This window comes from Pelecanus crispus, chromosome 1 (assembly GCF_030463565.1).
Source record: "Pelecanus crispus isolate bPelCri1 chromosome 1, bPelCri1.pri, whole genome shotgun sequence".
In the NCBI taxonomy this organism is placed as follows: Eukaryota; Metazoa; Chordata; class Aves; order Pelecaniformes; family Pelecanidae; genus Pelecanus; species Pelecanus crispus.
In genome coordinates, this window is record NC_134643.1 from 65,059,696 (window position 1) to 65,087,201 (window position 27,506).

Consider the following 27,506-nt stretch of genomic DNA (forward strand, 5'->3'; position numbering starts at 1 on the left):
CAACTGAATAACGCAGCAGAGCCTGTGGCTCACTTGTGCATTCGTGATATGGGGATGGCACTTCCCCACTCCACACGAGGACCAAGCCCACTTATAATCAGGGAGCATTCAGATGAAAAATTGCTGAGAGACAGGGCTGTTCTTCTACACTTTGAGGAGAGCCCTGGCTTTCAGCTGCATTGTTTTTAAGACATATTTAAAAACCCAGAAATGTTCCAGAGAGTGCCTTGTTTTTAAAAGGTTTTCCTGCAGAAGATGAGGGGGATTTTGGAGCAGAGCAGAGCAGAGCCCATTCCCCAGAACAGCTGCTAAGCTGAATGGGACCATGCTTTCTAGCTGATGCTGTGAATGTGACCACCAGATGTGGTCAGATCCAGCAGAGATCACCATTACAGACTAGTAGACCTTGGTACAACACCCTGGTGTCCTTATCTGGACTTTACTCATTGCTGGAGGAGGTCTGACTTCCAATTACCTGAACTCTTTTCTCAAGTCAGGACCTCAGCATGCCCCTCCAAGGCGGACTCAGGATTGGTGCCTAGGGTGCCTCTGGATCCAAAGCTCATCCCATTGCTAGGAAGGTGCCTGTTTCTGAAAGCTGGTGACATGAGTTATATAATTTGGATAAAATGAATTTAGAAAAACTCAGTGAATGACCATGTAGGAAGTGAAAGTGATAACAAACTCAATCAAATGTGTTTCAGTCACTCACACTCATTCTCCCCTGGATTTTTTACTCCTTCTCATGCGAGCCATTGCTGTGTGTGGCCAGGCCCTCCTGCCAGCATGACTTCGGTGATGCAGAAGATGAGGAAAGCCAGGTATTGAGTTCTCACCCAGTCTCTTGGGTCCTCTGGACTGATGATGATGATCTGGTTTTTGGACTGAGCTTTCATAAACCTAAGGAGTCAACAGTTTCTTGGAGCTCAGCCTCAGGCTCCTGCAGTGAACAGCAATTTCCTCAGCGTTTACCTGTGTGATGGCTCTCTGTCATGTTCTTGGCTGGCATGGAGACCTTTCTTCTTGCCCTGGCTCTTTGTTTCTCCTGGAGCTTTCACACATGCAGACATTTCTGTTTGTGCTTCACTATGACCAGTCTTTGCCTTTCCATGGCAAACAACTAAAATATCATAAGGTGGTTAAAAAGAGCAACAGGCATAGCAACCCTTTGTTCAATGCCAAACACCTGGGCCTGAAAGCACATCTCTGTGGCTGAGAATTTCACTGGTATTTTGGTCATTTTTTCCCTTCTGTGCTGGGAAGCTGGAATGCCAAAACATCTGTACCTGCCTGTGATTGGACGCATGCTGAGTTTTTGCAATGAAAACATAGTGGTATGGATCTGGCAGCCTGGAACATGCATCTAGTTCAGCAGATTCCAATAACGGCTGTAGCTGAATATTAGATATTATTAAGGGGAAAATAAGGCTATGAAACAGCATATGTTGGCTGGCAGCAAATGTCTTCCTGATGCTTGGAAGCATGAGATTCAGCGTGGGAGTTACGTGCTTTGATAAAACTATTGCAGCATTGCTGCCAGCTCAGTGTACTTATTTCAAAAGAGAAGGATTTGGGGAACCCTCACAGAAGAGTGAGACAAAAAACATCCCAGCATCTTCACTGGGAGAAACTAAAGCCAACGCCAATACACTTGAGTAGAAAAGGTTGACATATACACTCCTAGTCAAGAGCACATACATATAGTAGCTCAGATTCACTGAGCAACCCAACCTGTAAACACAGAGATTTGTTGCATGGTAAGGTCAGGATCACTGCAGCAGATTAAGCCATGAATGTGCACTGCAGTTGGTGCTCAGTCAGAAAGTTTAAAAGGATGAAGCAGATGAACAGGCCCTGTTTTTTTCATGGTGATGGTACCTGAGTTGGCTTTGCCTGGCTTGAGGGGGGCTGTTGGCTGCAGCGCCTGGGTGCTGCTCATGGCTTTGCAGGGGTTAGCAAAAGCCCATTCTATGGATGCTGGTGCTGCAGGACCTGCCCCCAAAACCTGTCAACTAAAATCTTGCCAGTGTAGTAATAGGGACATCTCACCAGTGCCCTCCCTCCATCTCCCTGGGGTCATCCCTGTGGTGGGCAGCCCCTGTGGAGGACCTGTAGGTGCCACGGGACCAGCACAGGTCAGCGCTGGGGCACCCCGCCTACAGCACCTACTTCTGGGCCGGGGAGGTGGGTGGAGATGGACTTGCCTGTGCCCGGCGAGTAGGAAACCTGATTCCTGGGAGCTGGATCCCAAACCCACAGCACCGCCAACACTGTAAAAAGAAAAGAGCAGAAGGGAAAGAAACAGCCAGAAAAGAGGAGAGGTCTGCTCCTCCGTGTCTGAGACATTGCAGAGGTAAGGAAGCTTCACTCAAAACAAAAAAAAAAAAAAAAGAAAACAAATCTAATCGAGTCTTGGCTTAATAGTGGGGGTATCTGATTATTTGTATGTCACGTGCAGAAGCTCTCTGTCTTTGCTGACAAAATTCCCAGCTGGTCTCCTGAGCAGCATTGCATGGCATGTGCCCTTCACTGTCTTGCAAGCCCTCCAGCGTGGGGTCACAATGTCCTGCTGCTGGATCCCAGCAGCAGTTTCATTGCATTCTTTCTTGCTCCCTTTGGATGGAAGATGGCTGATTTCCTTGCCAGCAGCAGCTTTGTCACTGCTGTTCTTTTGGCCCACATAATTGGTATTTAGTATTTTCAGCAGGATTTACAAATAGTGGGAAACCTGAAGAGGTGTGATAGACACTAGCTACCCCATCAGGGCAAACAGTGCTGCAAATATTTGGGATGAACAAACCGTGGGTTTGGTAGGAACTGTTAGGGAGTTTACTGAAGAGTTGGATTTAAATCTCTATCTTTTGGACATAAATGCTAGAGCAGAGCATATGGTGCCAGGGACTTACCTGAACAGTGGCTTCTTGTCTGCTCATGGATGAGTGAATTTTGCTCCAGCTGCCCCAATACCCTGGAGAGAGGGGGATGCAGGTGCCTGCACACATTTCTGGTGTTATTTGAGATGCTACAGCAGGTATTCCACCTGTTCACCTGCTGCTATTTTAAAGTAGTGTGGGTCTCCCATAAATGTTATCCACCATCCTGATGCCTCTGGGGGTGTCTTAGATGGTGTGGGGTGTTGGAGGCTGCAATGCACCCTTCTGCTTGAGCACCTGAGCCTCACCAGGTGTCCCACACAGCAACACAGGGGACTGGGGTTTCCTCCATGGTCCCCTGAGGTGAGGAGGAGTTTGGTGCTTGCCGCTTGCTGGCTGTGCCTTCCCAGGGCAGCCGGCGTTAGGGGCGTAGGCTTGGTCACCCTGCTCCTTGGCACAGCTGTTCCCACCCGCTGGCTCTGTGTCAGTGCATGCTCTCATAAGGCTGAGCAATTACAGAGTGCAGCACGTCTACTTCTCACTAGACCCTGGCTCCCAAGGGGTGGCAATTTCTGTGTCATGGTTTAACCCCAGCCAGCAACTAAGCACCATGCAGTCGCTTGCTCAGGCCCCCTACCCCAATGGGATGGGGGAGAGAATCGGAGGAGTGAGAGTGAGAAACACTCCTGGGTTGAGATAAGAAAAGAACAGTTTAATAATTGAAATAAAGTAAAATAGTAGTAGTAATAATAACAATATAATAATAACAGTAATAATAATATACAAAGCAAGTGATACACAATGCAATTGTTCATCACCCACCGACCAATACCCAGACAGTTCCCGAGCAGTGATCGCTGCCCCCCGGCCAACTCCCGCCCAGCTTATATACTGAGCATGACATCACATGGTATGGAATAGCCCTTTGGTCAATTTGGATCAACTATTCTGGCTGTGCCCCCTCCCAGTTTCTTGTGCACCTGGCAGAGCATGGGAAGCTGAAAAGTCCTTGACTAGCATAAGCAGTACTGAGCAACAACTAAACCATCAGTGTGTTGTCAACATTATTCTCATCCTAAATCCAAAACACAGCACTATGCCTGCTACTAGGAAGAAAATTAACTCTATCCCAGCTGAAACCAGGATATTCTGCCTCCAACAGGGGCAACCTGTTGCCGGTCATGTATGCCTTGGCTCTTGGAGATGCAGCATCTTTTGGCTGCCTCTGCATTTCACTCACCTCCGGGCTGGGCAAGTCTTCGCATGCTCTCTTGTGTTAGCAGGTCTCCAGTCTTCCCTGAGGTGGTCCCTGGACTTTCCACAAAAACATCCAGTGCAATGCAACAACTGATCTCTGTCAGTTCAACTGACTTGCCTTGTGATGTTTCTATGTATTTTTCACAAAAAACACTCTGGGAAGGAACGTGTCCTAATAGCTGCCTGAAACAAACCCATGTTTGAACATATCTGAATGTTTCCACTCCAGCGTGGGATGCTGCTTTGCTGGTTTATTGCTCAGATGGTTTTGTGACTCTCCAGAGGTTTCACAGTTAAATCCCAGCCTTGCCTGACAGTGACAGTGGACCCCAGCAGGAGCTGAGATGGCTACTGCACCGAAAGAGGCAGAAAATGCTATTGGCTTGGAGGAAATCCACACAGAGAGACAAGAACCCCCAAAAGGTGGGTTTGTATTGGCAGGACTAGAAATTTGGGTCCTCATTTAGCCAGGGTTGAGGGAGGGTCCCCAGTCCTGACGGTCCAGCTACCTAAAACCTCTGTACATGGAGCTACAAGCATCAGCTTCATACTGCTCCTCTCCCAGCACAGCTACCAGACTGCTGGCTGCTGCCTATGATGGTGGGAAGAGCTGGCTGGCTTGGTTTTTCTCAGACCTCTGCTTTGTGTATATGTTTTCTTATATTGGTAATTCCAGGATTCTTTCATTTTGGATTATTTTGTTTTTAAAGAAAAATATGTTCTATTTCAAAAGCATTTTAAAGAGAAAAAAACTGTAGAAAAGCATAAAATGAAAAGTTCTGCATTTGAAAAAAAAAAAAAAATTCTCCTAAAATCCTGCAGTAAGTTCTGTTCCATTTCAGAGGTAATGTTGATGGGTCTGAGATGACTTAGTTGGGAGATAAATGGCCTGACAGAAAAATTTATGCAGCTATGACTTTACCTAAATAAGAGCTTAAAAGCACACATATACTGAAAGCTTTCTGCCAGGTCTGTTTATAAAGTCATCCCAGCCCTGATCTTGAGATGATTTGTTTGCTCTTGAACTGGGGGCAGGAAAGTCAGGAATAAAGGCTTAGGAGATGAAACTAAGCTCAGAGCTCCTGGCTGTGCTCGTCTCGCAGGGCTTGGGGCTGGGGCAGCCCCCAGCTCACACCGCCCATGCCAGGAGCGGGCCCGTACCCCAGGGGTGCAAAGGGGCTGAGCCTGTGGCAGTTTGGGCAGAAGAAGAGAGCAGACCATTGCCTGGATGCAGTCCCAGCCACAGGTTTCTGAAGCACCTGGGGTAACTTGGGACAAGGCTCTAAAAGCCCCAGGGGAGCAAGGCTGTCCTTCCCCCATGCCCAGCTTGCCCTCTCCCCAGCTGGCCGCTGTTTCAGCAAACCCTGACATGCCCGGCCACCAGCGTGCCCAGGGCTGGTCAGTGGATACACAACTGCTAGATGTTTCCAGCCTTTTTCCAGGCACAGTCCCACAGTAGCATGAAAAACGTTCATGTTTCATGAGCAGGAGGTACAATTTGACTGCTGATGTGGTTTTTGTCTCTTTCTTTCCCTTTGGTCTTCAGGGCAGAAGACATTTACAGTGGAAGAAGCTGTGGAAACCATTGGGTTTGGGAGGTTCCACATTGTGCTTTTCCTGATCATGGGCAGCACTGGGGTAGGTGTCTGCAGCCATCTGCACTGGGCCAAAAAATGTTCATTTTCCTTATTACTGTCTAATAACAGTCATAAGCACCATGGGTGCATATTGCAGCCCATTTTTTTCACACATACCTTCTCAAGCAGGATTTCTGCTGTTGTCATCTTTGGCCAAAATCGATATTGACCACAACTGACATCAGACCTATTTCGGAGCAAAGCCAGGCAGGTTGGCCCAGAGTATCCTGGCCTGGCCCCTGCCCTGGAGCACCATCCCAGCAGGAAGCACTGACAGGGCATGTCTTCAATAGTACCTGAGGGTCAGGTTCAGCCTCCCAATGGCATTTTTCATGCCATCCCCAGGACACCCAAACCCTGTGCAATTTGCGATGGGAGGGCTGCGCTCCTCTCACCCTTGGCTACATGAAAAATTTCCTAACTGCCAGGGTCTTGGGTTAATGGTGTATCTGGTCTGGGAACTGGGGCACAAGCCTGAGGCCAGGCTGGCCTAAAGGTGCGATGGGGACATATCTATGAGGATCACTGCAGCTGAGATGGAAAAACCTCTAGCTATGTGTAAATGATAGGCTCATTTCTTAACTGAAGCCAGCTGCTGGGGCAATCAGCCAATGGAGCAATGAAGTTTTTAATCAAGAACAGTTTTAAGAGGTCATCTTTGTGTTAGATGCCTGAATTCACAGATGGGTACCTAACCAAGCAGCTTGGTTTCCAGAGATAGTTGAAGACCTTCCACTAGCACAGCTGGGTAAGAGTGTCCCCTGCAAAGGATGAGCCTTTCCAACCTTCCTAGGTACAGTGTACCTAGATACCTGTTTCCTAGGTGCACCTTTCTCCCCTCCTCTCCCTGTTTCCAATTGCTCACATCTTCCGGATCAGGCACAGGGCTCAGGCTGCTACCGAGGCACCATGGCTTCGCAGGGCTGTTTTGACATGGGGGGACTGCCATGGCTGCAGGCTTGGTGGGACTGAGGGACTTTCTGCTGTGGGCTCCTTCTGGCTTCCTTTCTTGTTAATGTACACACTCATTCCTGAAGGTGGCCGAAGCTATGGAGATCATGCTAATAGCTGTTGTGTCCCCTCTCATCCGATGTGAGTGGCAGCTTCAAGACTGGCAGGTGGCTTTAGTGACAACGGTGAGTGACTTGTGTTCCCCCCATGCAGGTCATCTACTACATGGGCATTGTCCAGGGCACCACCACGGGCTTTGTAAAGCACATTTCCCAGTGGACCAAATAAATTCCTAGGGCCTCCTCTCAGGGACAAGAACAATACCACAACTGTAGAAAACCAGAAAGTGAGTTGATGTAAAGCACATGTCTGCGCCTAGAGCTGTAATGCCGAAACAAGCCCCCATTTCCATATTCTTATTTTGAAGTCATTGCCATCCAACCCTCAGCTTTGAGGGTTGAAGCAGTGAGTGCCTACATGGAATAAGTCAACCCCTGAAAGTCACCTCGCTCATGGCTCTGGGTGCTGCAGTTCATCCTGCTGCTTGGAAAGCATTCAACACACACACATTTCAAAGAGCAGAGCTGCCTGGTGCTGCTGGGAGTGGGCCCTCCACAGCTGTGTTTCAATTCCCCTTAGATGGTGTTTTTTGGCTACATGGTCTTCAGCATAGTGCTCGGGCTCCTGGCCGACAGGTATGGCCGCTGGAAGGTGAGTGAGCACCAGGGGCTGCATGTCCTTTTCCCAAGCCCTGCAGGAGCCGTGCACCTGGCTGAGCCTGTGATTTAATGACCCTAATTTTTCTCCTTTTGCAGATCCTGCTGCTCTCATTCCTCTGGGCAGCCTATTTCTCCTTGCTGACCTCATTTGCCCCATCCTACGTCTGGTTCGTGTTCCTGCGGGCCATGGTAGGAGGTGGCGTGTCGGGCCACGCACAAGGGTAAGGCTGTGCCTTGTGCGTTGTGGCATGGGTAGTGGCAAGCCAGCCTTCACGGAGAGGTTAGCAGAGGCACCCCGGGTCCTGGAGGGGCTGAGTTCCTCGGTTTACAGCAAGAAAGGCCCTTCAGCTCATTTTGGCTGACCCTGGCAGCGCGCCCAGTTTCCCTTGCACTGAGCCTGATAAGCTGTGGCTGCTCTGTGACCTGGAGGAGATGGCGGGGAAGGGGCCTCCATAGGGGCTGGAACTGGAAAGGGGAGGAAATTCCCACATCTCCTTAAAACAAAATGCTGTTCTGTAATTTCACTGAATCCCAGTTGATCAACCTAAATTGCAATTCCCAAGGACTTCTGAGCCCAGGAATAGAGGGGGCAGCTGGTTTGTGTTAAGCCAGTGACAGAGGTATTATTAAGCACATATATATTATAAAAGCGATTAGACAGGTAACAGATGAGCAAAGGCTGCTTCCTCGTAAAAAAGTCAGAACAATTCTGCTTAAGTAGCAAATTCCTCTTGAACTGATGTAAAATGTTCCCACTTAAATGAAACTTTTTTCCTTGTCGGGGCAGAAGGGGGGACGTGAAGGGAGAGAGGAGAAATTCACGATATTAACAACCACTTCACTAGGAGCCTGGCAATATAAATTATTTCTTTCGACTCTCTCAGGGAAACAAATGCAGCGTTTCAGCATTTTCCGTGGTTCCTCAAACCTCCGTGCTGCCCATGCAGAAAAGCCCAAAGCTGGTCGCACTGACCCAAGACCCCTTTGCTGAAGCAAAGGATGGGAGGGAGATAGGCGGTGTTGGGAGGAGAAGGCGCCATGCACCCAGGTTGTGCATCCACCGAGCTCCCAGGGATGCCTCCTTTGCAGGAGGGCCCCCATTCCTTGGCCATGGAGGCTGCTAATGAGCCTAATGAGGAAGGAGGGAAATTGCACATTTTATAAAACACTTCAGTAGCTGAGATAGAAGGAGCCAACATGGGTCTCTCCCTCTCTCACTCTCTTTTCAGCCAGGGAAGCACAATTCACACCTGTGAGCTTGAGATGCCAGTGCCAGGACCTCCCCCAAGGGTCATCCAACTATTTGATAAAAAGTGGAATGGACTGGGGTTTTTATTTAATGAAAATAATGATTCACTAAAAATTGTCCCCTCCTATGAATGTACTCTGCACCTGTGCTGACACCTCAGCTGCCCCACAGGACATTCCCGTAGGTTTCCTGGTGCACAGGAACACCTGCCCGTATCCTACAGCCCTGGCCTGGAGAGGATTCATGCCACGCATCTCCCTTGCATGTAATTTAGTGCCTGCCCAAGTGGGAGGCGTATTGAGCATGGCCCCCCCTCTCTGGGTGCTCAGTGGTAGAAGAGGGATGGTCGCTCTGCCCACGGGCAGCAACGTCCAGCACTAACTGAGCTGAGCTGAACTGCTCCTTGGTTGGTATAGAAATTCTCATTGCTGCTGTATTTCTGCATCTTTTTCCCTTTTCGCTAGGCTTATCATAAAAACGGAATTTTTGCCCACCAAATACCGAGGATACATGTTGCCCTTATCTCAGGTAAGAGTGAGCATGCTGCTGTTTCTTCCAGCCCCAAGTCCCTGGAGATTTGTCCTGCTGCTGTTTGGAAGCCGGGTCTCCACCATGTCAGACTTTCTCCCAGACTATTCGCACTTATCTTGGTCCGAGCGAGTGCTTGCTACCTCCTGCGCCCTGGAGCGTGGCATCTGCGTTATTAAAGATGTACACAGGCAGCCACCTGCAGAAAAGAGGCAATTTCTTCTCAAATAATTGGATGCTCCAAACATTGCATGGGGATTTTGAGTGACGGCTGACATCCAGCTTCTCAGTTGCCCTACTGATAACGGTGCTGCCTGCTCTAATGGGGCCAGTGCTGATGTGCTTTCTGGCAAGCCCTGGGGCTAGTGGCACCACCAGCCCCCTCTGGGCCTGGGCTCATCCTCGCCTTTCTTTGGACTTGTTTAATAACAAGTGATTAATGAGGTGATTCCCAGATAAGATCCTAATCTGCACCTCTTCCTGTCCCTGCTCAGGGACAGCACAGGGCTATGCACAGGATAGGGCTAGCATAGATAGTCCCAAATTCCGCCTGAGACGTGCTGGGAGGGTTGTGACCACTTGCTGGGCAAAGACCACAGCAAGTGTGTCTGGGGTTGTTGCTTACTCCAGATTTCTGCAGTGGGCACTTGCTGCATGTGCAAATGATCTGCGGAGGCCTCACTGAGCACACGAATTCATCCAACTGTTGAGCCAATAGTGTTTGTATATGGTCTTGGTGGCAGGGATAATTTGCTTTTCATTACTGCCTGTTTGATCCCAGGGCTTCGTTACCAAAGTGTCACCAGAAACACAAAGGTTTATAAAAAAGAATACTCTTGTATTTGTCCCCAGAAATTTGTTATTTCTGCCCACAGATTACTCATGAACTTGCTGTGGCTTTTATGTATTTGTTTGTGCTTTTTGTTGGCTGAGCTCCCTTGGGTGGTCCCCTGGAAACGGATGCATTTCCTAATAGCAACAAGTGAACTTTGAGGAGGAATGTACTTGCAGATCAGGGGGCCAGATTCTCCATTGGTATAACTTGGCATTGAGTCTACTGGAGACTCACCAACTTCCAGCAGTGGAAATCTGGCCTGTTTTTGCCTTCAGTGCTTGTAAATCTGCTGCTTCCCTGCAGAGATTTAGACAAGAGGAAAATTCATGGGCATGAGCGTTAGCAGAGGAGCAACTGGAAGGACAAAAGAAGTGGCTTTAAGTACAATGGTAGCCACAGCAAGTTATCTGTTTTCATCTGGAGCTAATTAAGACTATCTTCAGCCGTCCCTCCTCAAATCCTTGTCTTTCTTCCCCTCTTTCCTTCAACCCAAGATCAACTTCTCAGACAGCCATGGGTTCGGTTTGAACTGCACCACTGCCCAGCATAGATTCCCACACCTGTCCATGGAACCAGACCTGAAGGGAAGAATATAAACAAATCATTGCCATGTGTTCATGTTTTAACCCCTTCCTTTCCCTTGGAAAGGTGTTTTGGTTGGCAGGATCCTTGTTAATCATTGGCCTGGCATCAGTGGTGAACCCAACCATTGGCTGGCGGTGGCTGATCAGAATCGCCTCCATTCCTGGCATCCTTCTGATCCTGGTGTTCAAGGTAGGAAGAGCTCTGCTCCCCGCTGCACCGCCACTGACCTGGCATCTCCCCAGGCACCAAGAGGCATTGCCCTCCACCCCCTGCAAGCCTGGGGCTGTCCTTGTGTCCTCCTTTCACCACCGCAGCCCTCTCACCCGGGGGGCTTGGGAAGGTCCTGATGGCCTGGGGGGCTGCAGGCCGGCTGCTGGGGAGATGTGACCCTGTGGAACATGGCTTGGCTTGGCTTTGCTTTGCAAAGTGTCTGGCTTTGCTGGCCTACTGTAGCCCTCCAGCACCACAGGCTCCAGTGTCCAGACTGCCAGTGGTACCCAGGGACCATGGTGATGGGCCAGGCATTGAGAGGAAGACAGGCTAGGCAGGATATGCAAAAAAAATTATGAGTAATATCTTCAGTCTAGTGCTGGCCACAGCGCACCCTCTTCAGTCTTTACATTTGCTAGGGCTGAGGAAAGAAGCCTCAGTAAAGTGTTCACTGAGCAAATGGGTGTCAGGGTCAACCACAGCTTCCCCGGGTTTACTCATGCTTCAGAAATATCAGCCTGTCTTATTTGTGGAGAGTGATGTGGAAAATGCCTACTTACAGTGCTTGTGGGCTCTGCAGTGCTAAGCTGTGGCTGGTGAAAGCTGTGCAGGTGTGAAAGCCCTTCCTGCAGCTGAACAAATGCACAAGTCCATCTGGGGTTCTACCTGGGCAGTCAAATGCAAGGTCGCTGTGAATGTCCACTCGTATAACTGACGTTTGGTTTCCCTGATTATTTTTGCCAGAAAAAAAGGTAGCAAAAGTTTTTAGTCCGGAAGAAAAAAAGACATAGTCAGCATACATACCTTTTAAAAAGGAGTCTTTAATTCATATTTCAGTGATACAGATGTAATTGTTTATAATTTAATAGAGCCATCATTTAATAAAAAGGTATTTTATTTTAGAAAGAGCACCAGGTGTGGGTGAACACTGCAAACACTAGTGATGAATGAGTTTGTTCCTAAATTTCATCTATGTATTCCTTTTTTTTTTTAATGGTCTTCTTGAGTCTTCCAAGACTTTTGCTTAAGTAAATGACATATGCCTCATCCCATTTTAGAATTTCAATTAATTAGGGGTTGTTTTTGTTAAACCTGTGTCTTTGGCTTCCACCTCTCATGAGTGCTTGCCACAGATGGCTCAATAGCAGACCGCTGAGAGCTGGACCAAGAAATGGGTTTGTTGGGCAGGGTGAGGCCCCCAAAGTGGGGTATGGGAAGCTGGGACACACAGGGGTGCCCTGAGGCTTAGCTGGGGAGGAGGACAGGCAAAAAGCTGCTTCAGCTCAGGCGGTGCCCCTTGCTAAGCTGGCTGGGCTCCTGGGCATGACGGGAAGCTGTGAGTAGGGTTGCGTGGACAGAGGTGCAGAAAGGCTTTCTGCTCTGCTTTCAGTTCATTCCGGAGTCGGCGCGGTACAACGTGTCCACAGGAAACGTGGCGGCTGCCCTGGCCACGCTGCGGAGGATAGCCAAGATGAACAGGGCAGCGATGCCCGAGGGGGTGCTGAGGGAGTCCGCCAAGGTAAGCTGAGCCTGCGGTGCTGCCTGGCCCCTCCGTCCCGGGTAGGGCTGCCGGCATCCGGGGTTCAGGGAGGGAGTGGGAGCACCAAGCATGTCTCACTCTGCCTCTCTCCCCCTCCTCACCTGGTTTCTTTCCAAGCAACTATTGAATGTGATGATGAAGATGTCTGTCTTCTTTTTGGCAAGACAGTAATCTTGGCCCTCAAAAATGGAATTGAGTTTTCTGCTTTTTTTCCTTATTCTTTGTGTTCGCTCAGAAAAATACCGTGCTGAGAAAAGATTTGCTTCCTTTACCACAAAAAGGGTTCCTGGCAAAGCGCATTCTTCCTTATTGCCCGTCCATCCCGCAGAGGCATCCCCCCCTGCCCTGAGACCTGGGACCTGCCCCTCAGGCTCCCTCTCAGTGCTGTGGATGGTCAGGCTGCCAGGGTCCCTGCCACGAGGTCAATCCCCACTGCTCCCAGAGGCTTCTCCCAGACCCTGGCTGGGCTTGTCTGCTATGTCCCAGCACCCCAGGTCCCTGAGAGTGGAGCCGTGGACCAGCAGAAGAGGGTCAAAGCATGAGACCCCATTTCAGAGCTACCGGCATTTGCACCTGTGAGCAGCTCAGGAGTTTATCAGTACTGGACTGAAATGTCCGAAAGCACGTATGGGTGTTGCAGGCAGGGCAGGAGAGGAGCTGGGTGCCAGGGCCCCTACAGGCTGCTCCCCCTTATCCCCAGGCCAGGCCCTGCTGACTTGTTCAGGTGGCTCCTTTAATCCTCAAGAGAGGAAGATTGGACAAAACTATTGTCCAGGGTCTCAAAATTATTATCCAGCTCTTTTAAGTCCCTTTCCTGGACATCTTTGCTGCTTATTCAGTCCTACAGGCACCAAGTATTGTCCTTAGCAATTCATGCAAGATGGTGCTATTGTATTGGAATTAATTAGGATTAAAGCTTCCCTGTAGTTTAATTGAATTTATGTAATGGACCCACATTGGCTGTGGGAAGGGTTTTTGTTAGTTGTGCACCCTCTTAGGCTTAACCAATGAAGAGGAAGATAAAAATAAAGGCAACCCAGACCGTCCCTGCGAACTCATCTCCCCTCAATGGTGGGATGCTGGGGCAGCTGCCAGCTTTTGGGGAGCAGCAGGGCAGGCAGGGCCCCCCAGTGCCTGCTTGTCTCTCTGCTCACTGGCATTTCAGTCCTCCCTGCAAGATGCATGTGGCCACAAACTTGCTCCGCATGCAGAGCAGCAGACCCTGGGCCCCTCTCCCCAGCACATGGGGCAACGGGAGCTGCCAGCAACCCCAGGGGTGCTGGACCCCTCCAGCACTGTGACGGTCATGCTGGAGCCAGACTGCCAGGAGCTGGGTGGGGAGGCGGGGGGGGGGGGACACACACACACCGGCAGTGCTCAGGGTGTTCTATTCTCCTCCCCTCCATCCTTTGCAGTGCATCCTCCTGTGGGCATCCTTTGGGAAGAGGGGCTTTCCTCTCTGAAGGGGTGATGGGGTGCTATGTTGCACCATCTGAGAGTGTTGCGCTATCGGCAGCCTGGGGCGAGGGCTGGGGGGGGGGCCTGGATTGCCAGCCACTGCCACAGAACACTGGCCCCTGTATAAAAGATGCCTTTTTAAAAACTTCTATTTCTATCAAATGATTTGCAGGAAAGGAGAGGAAGATTTAAAGACCTCATCCACCCCAAATACCTCAGAACCACTTTGCAGATATGGATCATATGGTAAAAAAAAGTCTTTCCCCCCCCGCCTTGCTTATCAGCTCATTCTGTCAGTTGAAGGTGTGCAGGGAGCAGAAGTCTCCCATTGATGCTGCCAGCATGGGTCACCATAGACATGACCTGATCTCAGACCATGCCTCAGACACCCTCTGTCAGCCAGTATTAACATAGGCAGAAAAGGGCTGGACATCCAGGGTGGTGCAGCGTGCCATGAGTCCTTCCTCAGGACAGGGCTGCTCAGGGTATGGGGGGTGGGATCCAGCCGAGAGCCACAGGAGAGAGCCCACACCTGCCTGCAGTGTGCACCAGCAATTTGCCCGCTGCTCCGCTTCCCTTCTTGGTGTAAACTTGTTCTTCCCGGGAGGAGGAGAAATGCGCCACCTTTGCAGGCCAGCCAATGTATCAGTGAAATAGGGCTCCAACAGAAACTCATTAACTGTTACCAGTGCCGCTGGCTGGGGAAAATTAAGATTGAAGAGAGATGGGTTTCATATGCAATGTTCCCAGTTAGCTGTATGCAAGGGTAATATACATTTCATTGACTTTGCTGTCTGGAATGGAAATGCATAAATAATGGGTCCGTGGGAACTCATTGACCCAAAATGTTGCTAAGTCAGGCCTTGAATATTTTATGGGTTGGTTTTCTTTTTTTTCCCCTCAACTTGTATGAGTGTTATGAAATACCTTTTTTTTGTTTTTTTAATCCTCCTTTCTCTTCTAGTTCCCCCCAGGAGCTGCTGGTGTGTTCCCGGGTTTGCATTCCCACCCCACCCCTCACCATGCCCCGAGCATCCCCCACCTCTCCAGGCAGCTCGTTTCCTAGCCCAGATTCTGCCGCTCATTTCTGAAACTGCCAGGGGGGATAAAAAAGTGAAAATTACTTTTCAGCCTGCTTATGATTAGGCGTATGCTGAATTACTTGATAGTGACACAGCCAGGCTGCCATCACCAATGTTGTGTTCTTGACAACCAGCCAGGGTGTGATGTGAGCCTCTCCACCCAGTTAATGAAATCTCCTTTTGAAAATCCTTGGAGAGAAAGGATAAGGAGTTTAAAAAAAAAACACAACCACCAAACAAAACAAAAAAACACCACCACCCACACAAAAAAACCTGGACACTTGCTTCATGTGAGCTGCAAGTGTTGGGGCCTAATGTTGAGAATTCCTGGTCTGGGAAGGGGTGGGTTGGAAATGTCTCCACTTACAGCCCTGCATGAGGGAAGGGACCAAATGGGCACGCTCTCCTCAGCATGTAAGAAACAGCACAAGGGGCAAGCAAAAAGACGAGCTGTGAGCTGGCGTGGGGCCCCCCAAGGAAGAGCGGTGCATGGACATAGGTAGTAGTGGTGTGCCATGGGGGGGTGACCAGTGGGTGCCCAAGTCACTGCTAGGGTCAGGCTAAGGGAGGGTCCATCACGCAGAGCTGGTGCACACAGCAGGGAGTCCCAGGGCACCCAAAACCTGATGCGTTTCAGTTTCCTCACCTTCCTTGTTGTTGCTGCCACTCACTGCAGTGTTTGCCCCAACAGGCTTGGCATAGCTTTCGCTTATTACGGTGTCATCTTGGCCAGCGCTGAGTTACTGGAGCGGGACCTCGTCTGTGGCTCTGCAGCACCACTGGTGCAGGACCCCAGTGATGACTCTGAGGAGAGCCGCAGCCCCTGCCACTGCCACATGTTCGGGCCCGCTGCCTACCAGACCATGCTCATCAGCACAGTCGGAGAGATCGCACGTAACCTCTTCTCCCCACCCTTCTCCCCGCCCTGCCCTGCCATTCCCTTTTTACAGCCAGCCAATACTTGCTGCAAAGCTAAAAGCTTTTGCATGCATTTAGTGATGTGCCAGAGGTTGAGATGTCCTCAGAATTGCTGGCAAGTGCCAGGAACAGGCTCTTCAAAGGAAGGTCTGGGACACGGGTCACGAGCTGGTGGCAAGGGAGGGCATTGCTCCCCAGGTGAATAATTCAACTTCAGCACAGGTTCTTCCAACAGCAGAGCCAAAGACCTCCTTTGCAATTAGTATGTACTGACAGCCTCAGTTAGATTCCAGGGGAAATTAATCCTAACTTACCAGAACCAAGCCTGGCTTCCCAAATTCCCAGACATGTAGTTTTTGGAAAGTCATAAATAAGCAAGGATTGCAAACAGCCACATTGATGTAACTGAGTGCACCACACAAGTGCCCTACTTGCAAAGAGATGGTGGCCTGAGGAGCAGGTCCTGCGCTGAGCGCTACAGTAAAGGACAGTGCCCAGGGAATCTGCAGAAAACCAAAATGCCTCCTGGTGCAATCTGCCAGGGAGGACTGGGGAATGGCCCAAAGGCAGCCACATGACACCCATGAAAGAACTTGGCACCGTGTGTTTGGGTCTAGCATTGCAACACTCATGGAAGGTGAACATTTTCCCTGGTTCATGTCTCAGCAACTGAGCCACAAAAATGACTGGGTGTTGGATCCTGCGGGTGCAGCCAGGCTGGGATCAGCCCCGCTCATGAGGGGCCTCAATGGGGCATACTCTGGGCCCCTGTGTTTGGCTGGGCCATGGCCAGAGGGAGCAAAACCACCCAGGCCAGTGGTGTCCACCCAGCGGGGTGCCTTGCTTGCCTGTGCTACTCATGGCTCTGGACCAGCGCTGCTATCCTGCCATGCAGCAGGGCAATTTCAGAGGACAGGCTCCATCCTCCGAGAGGAAGGACAAACAAAAAAAGGGGCAGGGGGGCAAACTACAGGGTTTGGGTACAGGAAGGAAATTATAGGATTTGTGCATTTTGTAGAGCATTTGGTAGGCACTGGGGAATGCAGATAGGTATTTTTGAGGCACGCTGCGTAAGGTCTATCAAGACAGACAATCATTGCAGTTAGGTCATGTAACATTTTATGGTTTTCCTTTTTATCTCCAGTAAATCCTTTGAACATTCTCAGCATCAATTTCCTCGGAAGGCGCCTGAGCTTGTGTATCACCATGGGATGTACGGCGCTATTCTTTCTTCTCCTTAATATCTGCACCTCAAGGTAGTCTCGCTCAGCATGCGGGCAGTGTTGGGCGGGGGGGTGTGCAATGCTGTGGGCAGAGGGCAGTACCTGTGGTATTCTTAGGTCACCAGTCAGGCCAGTAATTCTTGTACTCCTGAAAAAAACCCCTCTGACTGGTTCCCTGCACTTCCCGAAAAACCTGCGGCAGCAGATGCTGTAGTGCAGGGGCGTGCAGAGCAACTCACTTGTATTACTGAGCCACATGGCTTCCCCTAAGCATACAACTAGCTGATTTCTAGTGCAGTCTGGAAAACTGAAAATGTGAAGAACACCTGCCAGAAAGAGGTCATATTTTTCTTTCAGTCTCTTTTTTCTCCTCTTTCTTTCATTTTTGGCAACGCTACATATGTCTCCTCTAACTTGTAGAGTCGGGCACTTCAAGAGGCGCTCAAGGCATCAAGGGAAAGGCTGCCATGAGTGCTGTAATTATCACATTGATTTGTGAGGATGTGTAAGAAAGACCCCTCTCAAGCTGGCAGAGCTTAACAGTTACTGCGAATCAGGACAGCTTCAAGCTGAAGTTTCCTCTGAACTGGCTGGTAGCCTGACAGCTGCTTGCCAGCGGTGTACACCCCTGCTGCCTGTCCCGTCAGCCACTGGTCCTGAAGACTGGCTGAAATACTTGGGAGCTGGAGTGGGAGGCTGCAAACAGTCATTAAGCCAAATAAGGCCCTGTCAGGAAGCTTACAGCCATTCAGTAAGGCATTGGCCTCTGTACAGCTGTTATTTTCAGTTTTTCCTGAAACTGAGCTTGGCCATCGTATTTGCTTACAACAGTTTTATACATGAACCGAAAGCAAGGGCTAGGCTGGAAGTCAGACTTGACCCCAACGCCGAAAGCACCAGCTGAGCCACTGTGGTCCTGTTCAGGTCATTCCCTCCAGCCTCTAACACTGGCCTAAAGGAAACCTAAGGTGCCATAGCCCGTTGTCAAACATGCCTTGCCAATGGACTAAAGAAAGATTATACTTGTCAGCAATCAACTTTTTGCTCTGTTTTCCCTTATATTAAGCTGGTAAAAGCCTTAGCAGAGTGTATATATTAGGTTGCATCTCTGCTGATCAGTGTTCAGTGATGCTAACTCTTTGCTCCACATGGCTTTCTCATTAGCACAGGCATGACTGGGTTTCTCTTCATGCTGCGTGCCTTGGTTTCAGCAAACTTCAACACCATCTACATTTACACAGCAGAGGTGGGTCCTCCTGAAAGTACGTTAAGCTGCTCTGGGGCATGAAAGGCCATTTGCCTACACCCATGAATGCTGCCATATTTATTGACTAGTTAGTGTCACCTTCCTTGAACTAAGTATCTCCAGCTTCCTGGCCCCACTTTTTTCATATGCAAGATCAGAGAAGGAATCAGAAAACTACTTGGAGATGACAAGAGCAGGTGGAAGAGGAATGCACTACTGAGCCACCTGTTGGGCAGCTACTACCAAACGTTATTTCTGAGGATGTTGTGTACCACCACAGAATCATTGAATCATCTTCCAAACCCCACAATCTTTCCCCTCCCCAACCCCTGCAAAGTTAGAAAATAGGCTACCACTGAAAGGAACATTTTCCAGCGCTTAAGGGATGTAGTACTATGAGATAGCACATGAGGTTATATATACATATACACACACATATTTTTTTTCACTTAGAACACAGCAATTTCCACTGTCTGCAAATAGTTTTAATCCTTCAGAGAGCCTGTCCTTCAGACAACTTTGGAGCCATGAGTTCTGTGGATGACACAGGCATTGTTGGGGTTTTTTGTTGTTCATTTTTAAACAATTGTGTGGAGTTAAATGTATTGCCTTGCAGATTGACTAAAGTGATAAAATGCAAACAGAAGTAGATCCCTGAGTTGGCCTGGTACTTCTTTTAATAGTACACTATATTATTTAAGCATGCACCAGGCTTGAGTAAATACCTACTTTTTAATAGTCCCAAACTGGATGCTGTTGATGTAAAGACCATCGCTGCAATGGCCATATCATAAACCAATAATAATACTACTCACAATTTAATCAGTGATCAAAACCAAACTTGGAAATCCCCTTTCCGGCCACATGCCTGGACTCTTCTTGAATTACCTTACCTCCATTGGCTTGGCCCAGTAAAGTATTTAAACAAAGGCTTCCATGAGTATACTTGCTAAAATCTGTTGATATTAACAGGACTTAACTTTAAGCAAAACACATGCTTAAGTGGGTTTTTTGGCACAGGTGTTTGGGAGATGTGAAAAAGAAAATACACAAAGCACATTCTTCTAAGCCAGAAGGTTTCTTATTGGGATCTGTTTTTCTTTTTCCTCCTTCTAAACAAAAGTGCTGTTGATACAAATAAATAGGCAGTCTTGAAGGCTGCAGACAATATCCTTTCTTCCTGCTTTCCAGATACAGGCCCTGGCAATATAAATTGAATTCTTCCTTTAGCACCCTGCCTATCCTCTGCAACTTTGATGTGAGCTGCCCAGCACAGCTGGGAGAAAGGTGGTGGTAAGCAAACAGCAGGGGAATCATATCCAGCTTTGATTGACTTGCCCCAAAACTTTACTTGGGGCAAAAATTGGCAGATTTGTAATGGCACAAGAGAGACCCAAAGTAGCCTTTATTTCTTTTCGTATCTTATCCCACTAGCTGCCCTTGACAATGTAATGGGTGTCTCTGAAATTAAGGAAAAAAAAGAAAAGGAAAAATAATAAGGACACATATCACAGATCATTGTTGCACTAATCCGATTTGTCTCTGGCCTGTTTTAGGTTTATCCCACCACAATGCGAGCCCTGGGGATGGGAACAAGTGGGTCACTATGCCGTGTTGGAGCCATGGTGGCCCCATTTATATCACAAGTAAGAGCACGCCTGATAATGTTGGTAAACATTTTGCCAATCATTGCTATCAAATATACAGAGATGCCCCTGAAGTTCACAAAAAAAAAAAAAAAAGAAAAAAGATAGGTATGCGATTCCCGCCCCCACTCATTAGTTCTTTATCTAATGTTTACAGAGTACTTCCATGGTCTTTGTCAGATGCAAATCTGCAAAAATGTCTTCCCAGAGTTTAGCTTGCTAGTATTTGTTACTTTCTGAAAGCTCTTAGATTCACAAGACATTGTTTTTCTATTGCCAAGTCTCTCAGGTGTTTGTGGCTCTTTGTCCACTCTTTAATTACTAATTAACTGCCAGCCTCGCCATACCACTGAGCTGATGTTTGAACTGTTCATTTACCTGCAGGTTCTTATGAGTGCTTCCTTCATTGGGGCCCTGTGTCTTTTCTCATCTGTGTGCGTCGTGTGTGCAATCTCTGCATTCACACTGCCCATCGAGACCAAGGGCAGGGCACTGCAGGTTTGTGTTACCACTCCAGGAGCTCCTGTGTAGCTAAATGCTATTTAGAAACTAGGAGATTACAAAATCATAGAATCATTTAGGTTGGAAAAGACCTTTAAGATCATCCAGTCCAACCATTAACCTAACACTACCAAGTCCACCACTAAACCAATTAAGGGTACAGTAGTAATTTCATGTTTCCCGGCTTGGTGGCTGGATTATTTTTTAGTGAAAGTAAAAACTAGGAATCATGAAGGTTGGAAAGGATCTCTAAGATCATCAGTCCAGCCATCAACCCAACACCACCACGTCCACTAAACCATGTCCCAAGTGCCACATCTATTATGATTCAGCCAGAATCCAAACCAAACTCTCCTTGAGGGATCATAAGCCAAAATCAGGGCTGATAGGCAAGCACAGGAACATGCTGTTGCAGCAGCTTAAAGCACCATCACCCCAGTTGCCTAAAGCTCATTTCTCATAAAAGAACAAACCAGTAGGCCTGCCCTAGCCACAGCTACCTCACACAAGCATGTTAGCTTCAGCTAGCGCAAGCCCCTCTTTGCTACTATCTCCAGTCCTGACTTGAAGCTGCTGCTTTACAGCACACATTCTGTTCTGCCTGTGCTGTAGGAAGAGAGGACAGCAGATACAAGTAATACCTTAAACTACTAAAGCCATTTCTTCATCAAATTCAAGTCAAAAGCCCCAACAGCATCAGCCCATTAGCTAAGCCCTTGTGGCTAGTGTTTCCTAAAAAGCAATCAGCCAAAACACTAAGCACAAAGATTAGGGGGGAAGTTTAAAATCAGACAACCTCCGATGCACAAGTCACACTAGTTTAATTACAGGAGGTGGTGAGCAGTTCTGTGATTTGAGTCGATTCAGCTATACCAGCAGAGAAATTTTCATGTCATGCATGCAGCATGCCCACATCACACTGCTTGTTATTCTGCAGTCTTACCTGTATGAACCAGAAGACCGTGGGCTAAATAATCCACATCCTTTAGCAGCCTAGAGCAAGACAGACATTTGACCAAACTGTTTTATGTGGCCTTCAGAACCGTACTTTAAAAAAACCCAAACACATATATACAGACACACACGCATTACATAGACACACACATTTAACTTCATTGGGTCACATCTTCTAAGGTTTCCCCAAGGTGCATGGGACTGTTTACCTTAGGGTTTTCAGAAAAGCAACATATTAATCATTGCCTGTTTTTTTAAATGCTTCTCTTTCTTTTAGAAATGCTTGTCTTTTATGGTTTTATGCTATTTAAAATATCTAGATGATGTCCTGTAAAAGACTGGGGAAAAAAAATAATCAAAGTTTAAGTAAGCAAGTGGACAAAGCAACTTACTCTTCCCTTGTGGGTGAAATTCAACCCCATGCACAGAGGCCAGACAGACACTTAGGCCTTCAAATGGTTGGATTTACAATAATTACTAAGCAAAACACTTCATTAGAACTGCTTTAGACCTAAAAGGAAAGCTTTGATTCAGCTACAGTTGGATCAACTTTGGCTAACAGTGGTCGAGATAAATGGGAGTGTAATAATTCCTTAACGGGATCCCCCCTTTTCCTGGGGACTTAATAGCATTACTATCCTCCTTCCTACACATAAGAGTTGTAAGCTCCAGCTGCTGGCTTTTACATGCACAAGTCAGAAGGATGGAAAAATAAAAATCTGCAGAACTAGTTGTGTACTCAGAGAAGCCACCATTAGAACTTCAACTTGCTAACTCTTTATCTCGTGGTCATTTCAGAGATTACATTTGTGTACATAGTCATTTAGGGATTGCTGAATCATGACTGTTGAATGTATTGTCCGAGGGCCTCACACGGTACAGTCATCCAATGCACACAAGAATTTAAATACATGATGTAAAACTCTTTTAACGTGGCAGTATTTAGTCCTAAGGCTCCAGACAATAGATGTGTGCTCCTTAAAGCTAGGTCTAAATGAATGAACTAAATAAAAAATATGTAAGTAGCTTTCTGTGAAATCTAGACAATGACATTTAGAAAGTGTATCTACTCTTGTTCTAGTTTACTAGGACAGCATCAGTCCACTCTCAAAGCAATCATGGGGATTTGCCTATCAGAGGCGAGACATTTTGGACATATCCAAATGCGTATTATTTTCCCCTGTACCCATTTCTGTTGGTTTTCATGTGCATTTTATTAATTTTATGGCTTTTTTTTTTCTGTCCCCTTTTTAGCAAGTAAAATGAAAGCGAGTGTTTGATGTTGGATTGGGTAGGAAAGAAAAATAAAGCTTTGGAATCTGTCATTTCCTGTGAGCTGCATTCGATGTTGATTGCTTCTCCATACCATTTCCATTATTAAAAATTGCAACTGAACAGCGTAAGAGCTATGATTTGTATAGACAAATGGCAAATTTCTCAAGGATGTTCCTTTTCTTATGATTCAATAAATAGATGCTTTCTACCTGTCCCGTGAAGTGAGATGAAGACTCCTTACTACCAGTGCTATTATTAGTAGTGACATTCCACATATACCCCCCCCCCCAAAATTTAAAAACAAACAAACAAACAAAAAACAAAAAAAAAAGAGAAGGAAAACAGCCACCATTCAGTGGATTGTGGATTGAGGCAAAGGGGGGGAAATACACAAAGTAGATACAGTCTTTGCCATAGCAGCTTGAAAGAACATAGCACTTTCCTTCACAAACAAAATAGCATTCCTCAACTATTTGTGTGTATAGCATCTGCATTAAATTAGTTAAATTTAACATCTCAAACCTCAATGCAGTGACAATTTCTGAAGATTCTTAGGGTGACATTCAAGACCACAAAATGGAAATTGAGTCAGATTTCTCCAGTGGATTATTTAAACAGAGAGACATTTTCAAAGTTTACAGCAGATAGATAAGTAACTGGACTGCAAGAATACATCTACGCTCATCTCCCCAGTATTTTCCACTGGGAGAACAATTTGAGTGTGAAACTGTATATGTGTCTAACTTCACCTCTAAATGCACTAAGCCTCCTAATAAATCTGTGCTTGTAACTTACGGTCGAGAAACACACAGCACCTTCCTCTGGAAGCACTGTTAAACTTGGTGACAGGCTATCTAGGACTTCTAGGCATTGTTAGATCTTTAAGACTTTAGATGTTGCAATGGCAGTGCCTCTTATTTCTTCAGTCTGTGCTACTGTAGTGTGCACTGATCACACCTGTCTTGTTAGAATGGTCTCCCTCACTGTCCTGTTCTGCTCCTTCACCTCTCTTCCTTTTTTTCCTGGTACTCTGGGATGGTAAAACTCCTGCTGCAAGCAACTCTCTTCAGGTAATAAAAACTTTCCACAAAAAACCACCCCAAAACCCCAAACACCCCCCAAAAAAAACCAATACAAAAAAGAGGTGGGGGGGAGAAATAAACGGTTACTCTGGGCAGCTTAAAAAAAATCAACCACATGGTCATGACATTTCAAAAGCTATGTCAAAGGCCTGCTGCAAACACAACTGAGTGTTCTTTTGAAGTGTCCACTACTTTTAAGTGTACAGTGCCACCCTATGACAAAGGCAGCTGGGTAGTATCTCATCTGGTGACAGGAAAAAAGGGGCCTTTTTCTGAGTGCCTATGTACACAGCAGGGAGGCACAAGCAGCACTTGTAGCTAGTCTCTTCAATGATCTATCCATAGCACCACAGTAGTGCTACACAGCAAGTCAAAAGCAAGCTTGTGTACTCTTGGATGTCTTCACAATTCCATCTGCAAAATTCTGGCACAATCAGAGCTCAATTAATCCAAAAGACTGCCTGCTCTCCTGAAAACTCAGTTTTCATTTAAGATGACATAAATGAAGAGTATAAACCAATAGCTGGAGTAACCATAGACAAATACTTCCCTAACTGTGCAACCTCTGATGGCAGAAATAACCATCTATATTGTTGTCAGAACTTCTGGAAAGGAGACAGAACAAAAAACGGTTAATTTGTCCTCACCTTCTAGTGGTTTTAACAGGGACAGATGAAGGGTTGAAGAGCAATATCTTTCTTTTTTCTCCACCTCTTCAAACTTGTGTATTTCCAAGTGAATAATGATGCTGGTTGCATTCTGACAACAATATATTTAGAAATTTGGAAAACAAACAGGAGCTTGTGGACAGACAGGATGCTTTTTTCCCCTCTCTAAACATACACAAAGACTGACTGATAGTTGCAAGCAAACATTTTTCCCCTCGAGTCTGTGCCAGCAACTCCATTAAACAGAGCGACATCAAACTTCAGACACCTGTTAAACAAAATAGTACAGGAATACCATTGTTTCTTGCTGGTGGTGAGAAAAATGGTGCAAACCAAAGTATTCTGTCCTTTACTTCCTCCATTAAAAACCATCAAATTCCTTTTTTTTTTTTTAAAGTTATTTTTAATACACTCTCCCTTACATTTTAAAATTACCAATAACTTCTTTGGGGGCAACTACACTTTCATTGTACCAGTCAGTATTGCAGGACAATAATATTACACCATCTGTTTTCATGGCTTGTGTTAAATACAGTACAAAGAAATCGAATTATGGCCAGCCACATGCCTTTGGTAAAATTAAAAGTCTGGTGAGATCACATTTTCTTCAAACTCAGAGCGCCACATGTTGAACCCATGTAATGTTTTAAAGTTCAATTCTATACAAACTTCTTTTCTTCCTCAAAGTAAAGTTAAACAGCTGTCACCCCATACGAATGGCAATATCTGTGCTGCTCCAAAAGCACGACGAAAGTTTGGAACTTCAGAGAAGCTCTCCACATGCCTTGATCTCCATTAGATTTGTGTTTCAGACAAGGGGTGGAAAGTCTAGTAAATATCTACAAACCTACAAGTCAAAGCAGTCATGATTTTTCCCCTTTTCGCAATTAACAGTGATAAATATTCTTAGTTTTTAAAAAATGTTCCATAGTAACACATGTGGCTCATTTAAGCAACTGACGGTCTTCTCCTTTGAGGCGTTTTTTCCGGGGCTGTACAAAGTCATCATCCGAATCATCAGTAAGTTCTGGATTATCTTTTTCACTCTGGCAGTTGGGTTGTACAGGGAACTTTCTCTCAGGATAAAGGTTACTTAGAAGTTCTTCAAAGTACGCTTCAAGTTTCATGCCGGCATCAGCCACTTCTGAATCAGGCTGTTGGGTGAATTAACAACAACAATGCATCACGAAATAGCTTTATGCTTAGATCACATTAGGTCTTTTAGCTGCTCTTACAAACCATTAAAAAAAAAAAAAAAAAAAAAATCAGTCAGCATTAAGAAAGGCACCTGTGGAACACATGGTCCCAAAGAGCACAAGCCTGCAAAACAGAGGGCGAGAGCAGATCTTTTGGCCAACACCCCCAATGACTTTTTTTTCTCTGGTGGATTACCACAGAAGCCAATTGCAAAAGCCATACTGCCTGGGTTCTGAAAGCTATATAAAGAGATTCTAAAAACTCTTAAATCCTGATTGGAGAAGAAAAGAAAAAAAAGAAAAAAAAAAAAAAAAGAGTTGGGTTATGCTGTGAATACTAGGTATGCCTTCAGAGTGTTAAAGTGTTTTGGAACGACTGCTTGAAAAGCTAAAATTTCTTTAGCTTACAGACCTTTTTTAATTACAGTGAAAATATTACTAGGATAGATGACGACTGTAACATGGAAGACTAGGCAGTCCTAAAGCCATTCATAGCCACATGGCTGATCAGTTTCCTGAAGCGGAGGTCACCGTGGCAGGAAGTATTCCCAGCTATCAAGGGTGACTGCATAAGAACCCCATTGAGGCCACTTAGAGAAGCCTTTATGCCCAGTGTAGTTCTCTCTCATTTTGTTGTCCACGCAGTACCTGCGTCCCTTTTTCACCATGTGTTCCCTTATGTGCAGTGAGGGATAACAACAATCACTCAACATGCAAATAGAAATCGTAAGGGTGAGTACAGACCTCCCAGAATGAAAACCCCACTGAATTTAAGACTTGAGGCAAGGAGGATTAAACCAATTTTTAAATCACATGCCCACCATTAACCTCTGTGATAAACAATTGTCCTATTCTTTACCTGCTGTCCTGCCATTCAGCTAGCATGTTGTTACAATCCTCCTTCCTTCTATAGAAGGATCTACACTGTACAGTCATCTAACACCACAGTAGTTTCAAATGTGATCCATGTTTTCACTGCAGTCTCATCAATCAAAATAAGTTTAATACAATAAATTCTTGTGTTGTAAGTTCTAACCCCACTACAGTTTCGCTGAAAGCAACTAAGCCTGCAAAACCAGACAAAGTATCTGCCTTTCTCACCTCATTAAATTCAGCACAGTTTTGGAAAATCAGTCTGAAATCAGCCACAAAATCTTCTGGCTTTGTGTAGAATGAATTGGTCACTTCAAGTCTTTTCTTGATGGTTGACAAGTCCATAGGCTTTTTGATTATTTTGTAGTAATCGGGAACCTAAATGGAGAATACAATTTTTTACCGAATACAGTCATGTTCATTACTTATTGTTTTATAAAACTTTAGCTCTGAGAGCGCAAGATTTAGTCTCATCTTCGAAGTACAATTCTAAGACTTAAGAATGGTACTTTTAACATATATGCAAACAGTTGCTGGAATAACAGTGACGTATGCTTGTTCTGCTGGCTAAAATATACTTCTCCCAATGCCTATTTTAAAATAAAAGAAAAAAAACAAATAAAAAACCCACCTACATTGACTACTTATGATGGAGCAAACAATTTGCACATTAGTTTTGGATGTAGTCAAGTGAGTTATCTATTAAGTTTCACTCTCAAGACTACCATATGATAACTTTGGCAACCCACTCAAATGGAGATAGCATTTTGGTTATGAAATAAGTCCAAAAAAAATTTCAGAGATATCAATGATTTTGGCATCTCAAACTGTGGTTGTAGGATTAAGATTTATTCTTTCTTTAGAAAGAATTAGAAATTAGAAAATAAGATATGAAATCAAATGATAACATTTTTACACTTCTTTCCCTAACTAGATTCACGTTTTAATAGAAATGCTCTAATACCCGAATTTAGTAATACATGACCATCATGAGATTAAT

At 46.3% G+C, this 27,506-nt stretch overlaps 2 protein-coding genes across 2 annotated transcripts in view; one reads left to right on the forward strand and one right to left on the reverse strand.

The window, feature by feature from the left end:
- The first annotated feature begins 7,357 nt into the window (after positions 1-7,357).
- Positions 7,358-20,488, forward strand: SVOPL (SVOP like). The gene is made up of 11 exons (XM_009489753.2): positions 7,358-7,429; positions 7,534-7,658; positions 9,151-9,214; positions 10,698-10,823; positions 12,235-12,363; positions 14,015-14,088; positions 15,616-15,818; positions 16,987-17,098; positions 18,230-18,311; positions 19,868-19,957; positions 20,342-20,488. The coding sequence occupies exons 1-11, from the start codon at positions 7,358-7,360 to the stop codon at positions 20,486-20,488; spliced, it is 1,224 nt and encodes a 407-aa protein (XP_009488028.2).
- Positions 20,489-24,803: 4,315 nt separating this feature from the next.
- TRIM24 (tripartite motif containing 24) overlaps positions 24,804-27,506 on the reverse strand; it is a 65,224-nt gene continuing 62,521 nt past the window's right edge. The window contains exons 18-19 of the mRNA XM_075716018.1: positions 26,735-26,884; positions 24,804-25,591 (exon numbers count right to left, since the gene is read on the reverse strand). Coding sequence (XP_075572133.1) covers positions 25,382-25,591; positions 26,735-26,884 — 360 coding nt within the window. The 3' untranslated portion in view covers positions 24,804-25,381. The remainder of the gene's footprint in view (positions 25,592-26,734; positions 26,885-27,506) is intronic.

Excerpts from the sequence above, each read along its gene's own strand:
- SVOPL (XM_009489753.2), top strand. The coding sequence starts at position 7,358 with ATGGTGTTTTTTGGCTACATGGTCTTCAGCATAGTGCTCGGGCTCCTG. Across the intron at positions 12,364-14,014 it reads TGCTGAGGGAGTCCGCCAAG|GAAAGGAGAGGAAGATTTAA; the intron begins GTAAGCTGAGCC and ends AATGATTTGCAG. Across the intron at positions 18,312-19,867 it reads TCTACATTTACACAGCAGAG|GTTTATCCCACCACAATGCG; the intron begins GTGGGTCCTCCT and ends GGCCTGTTTTAG.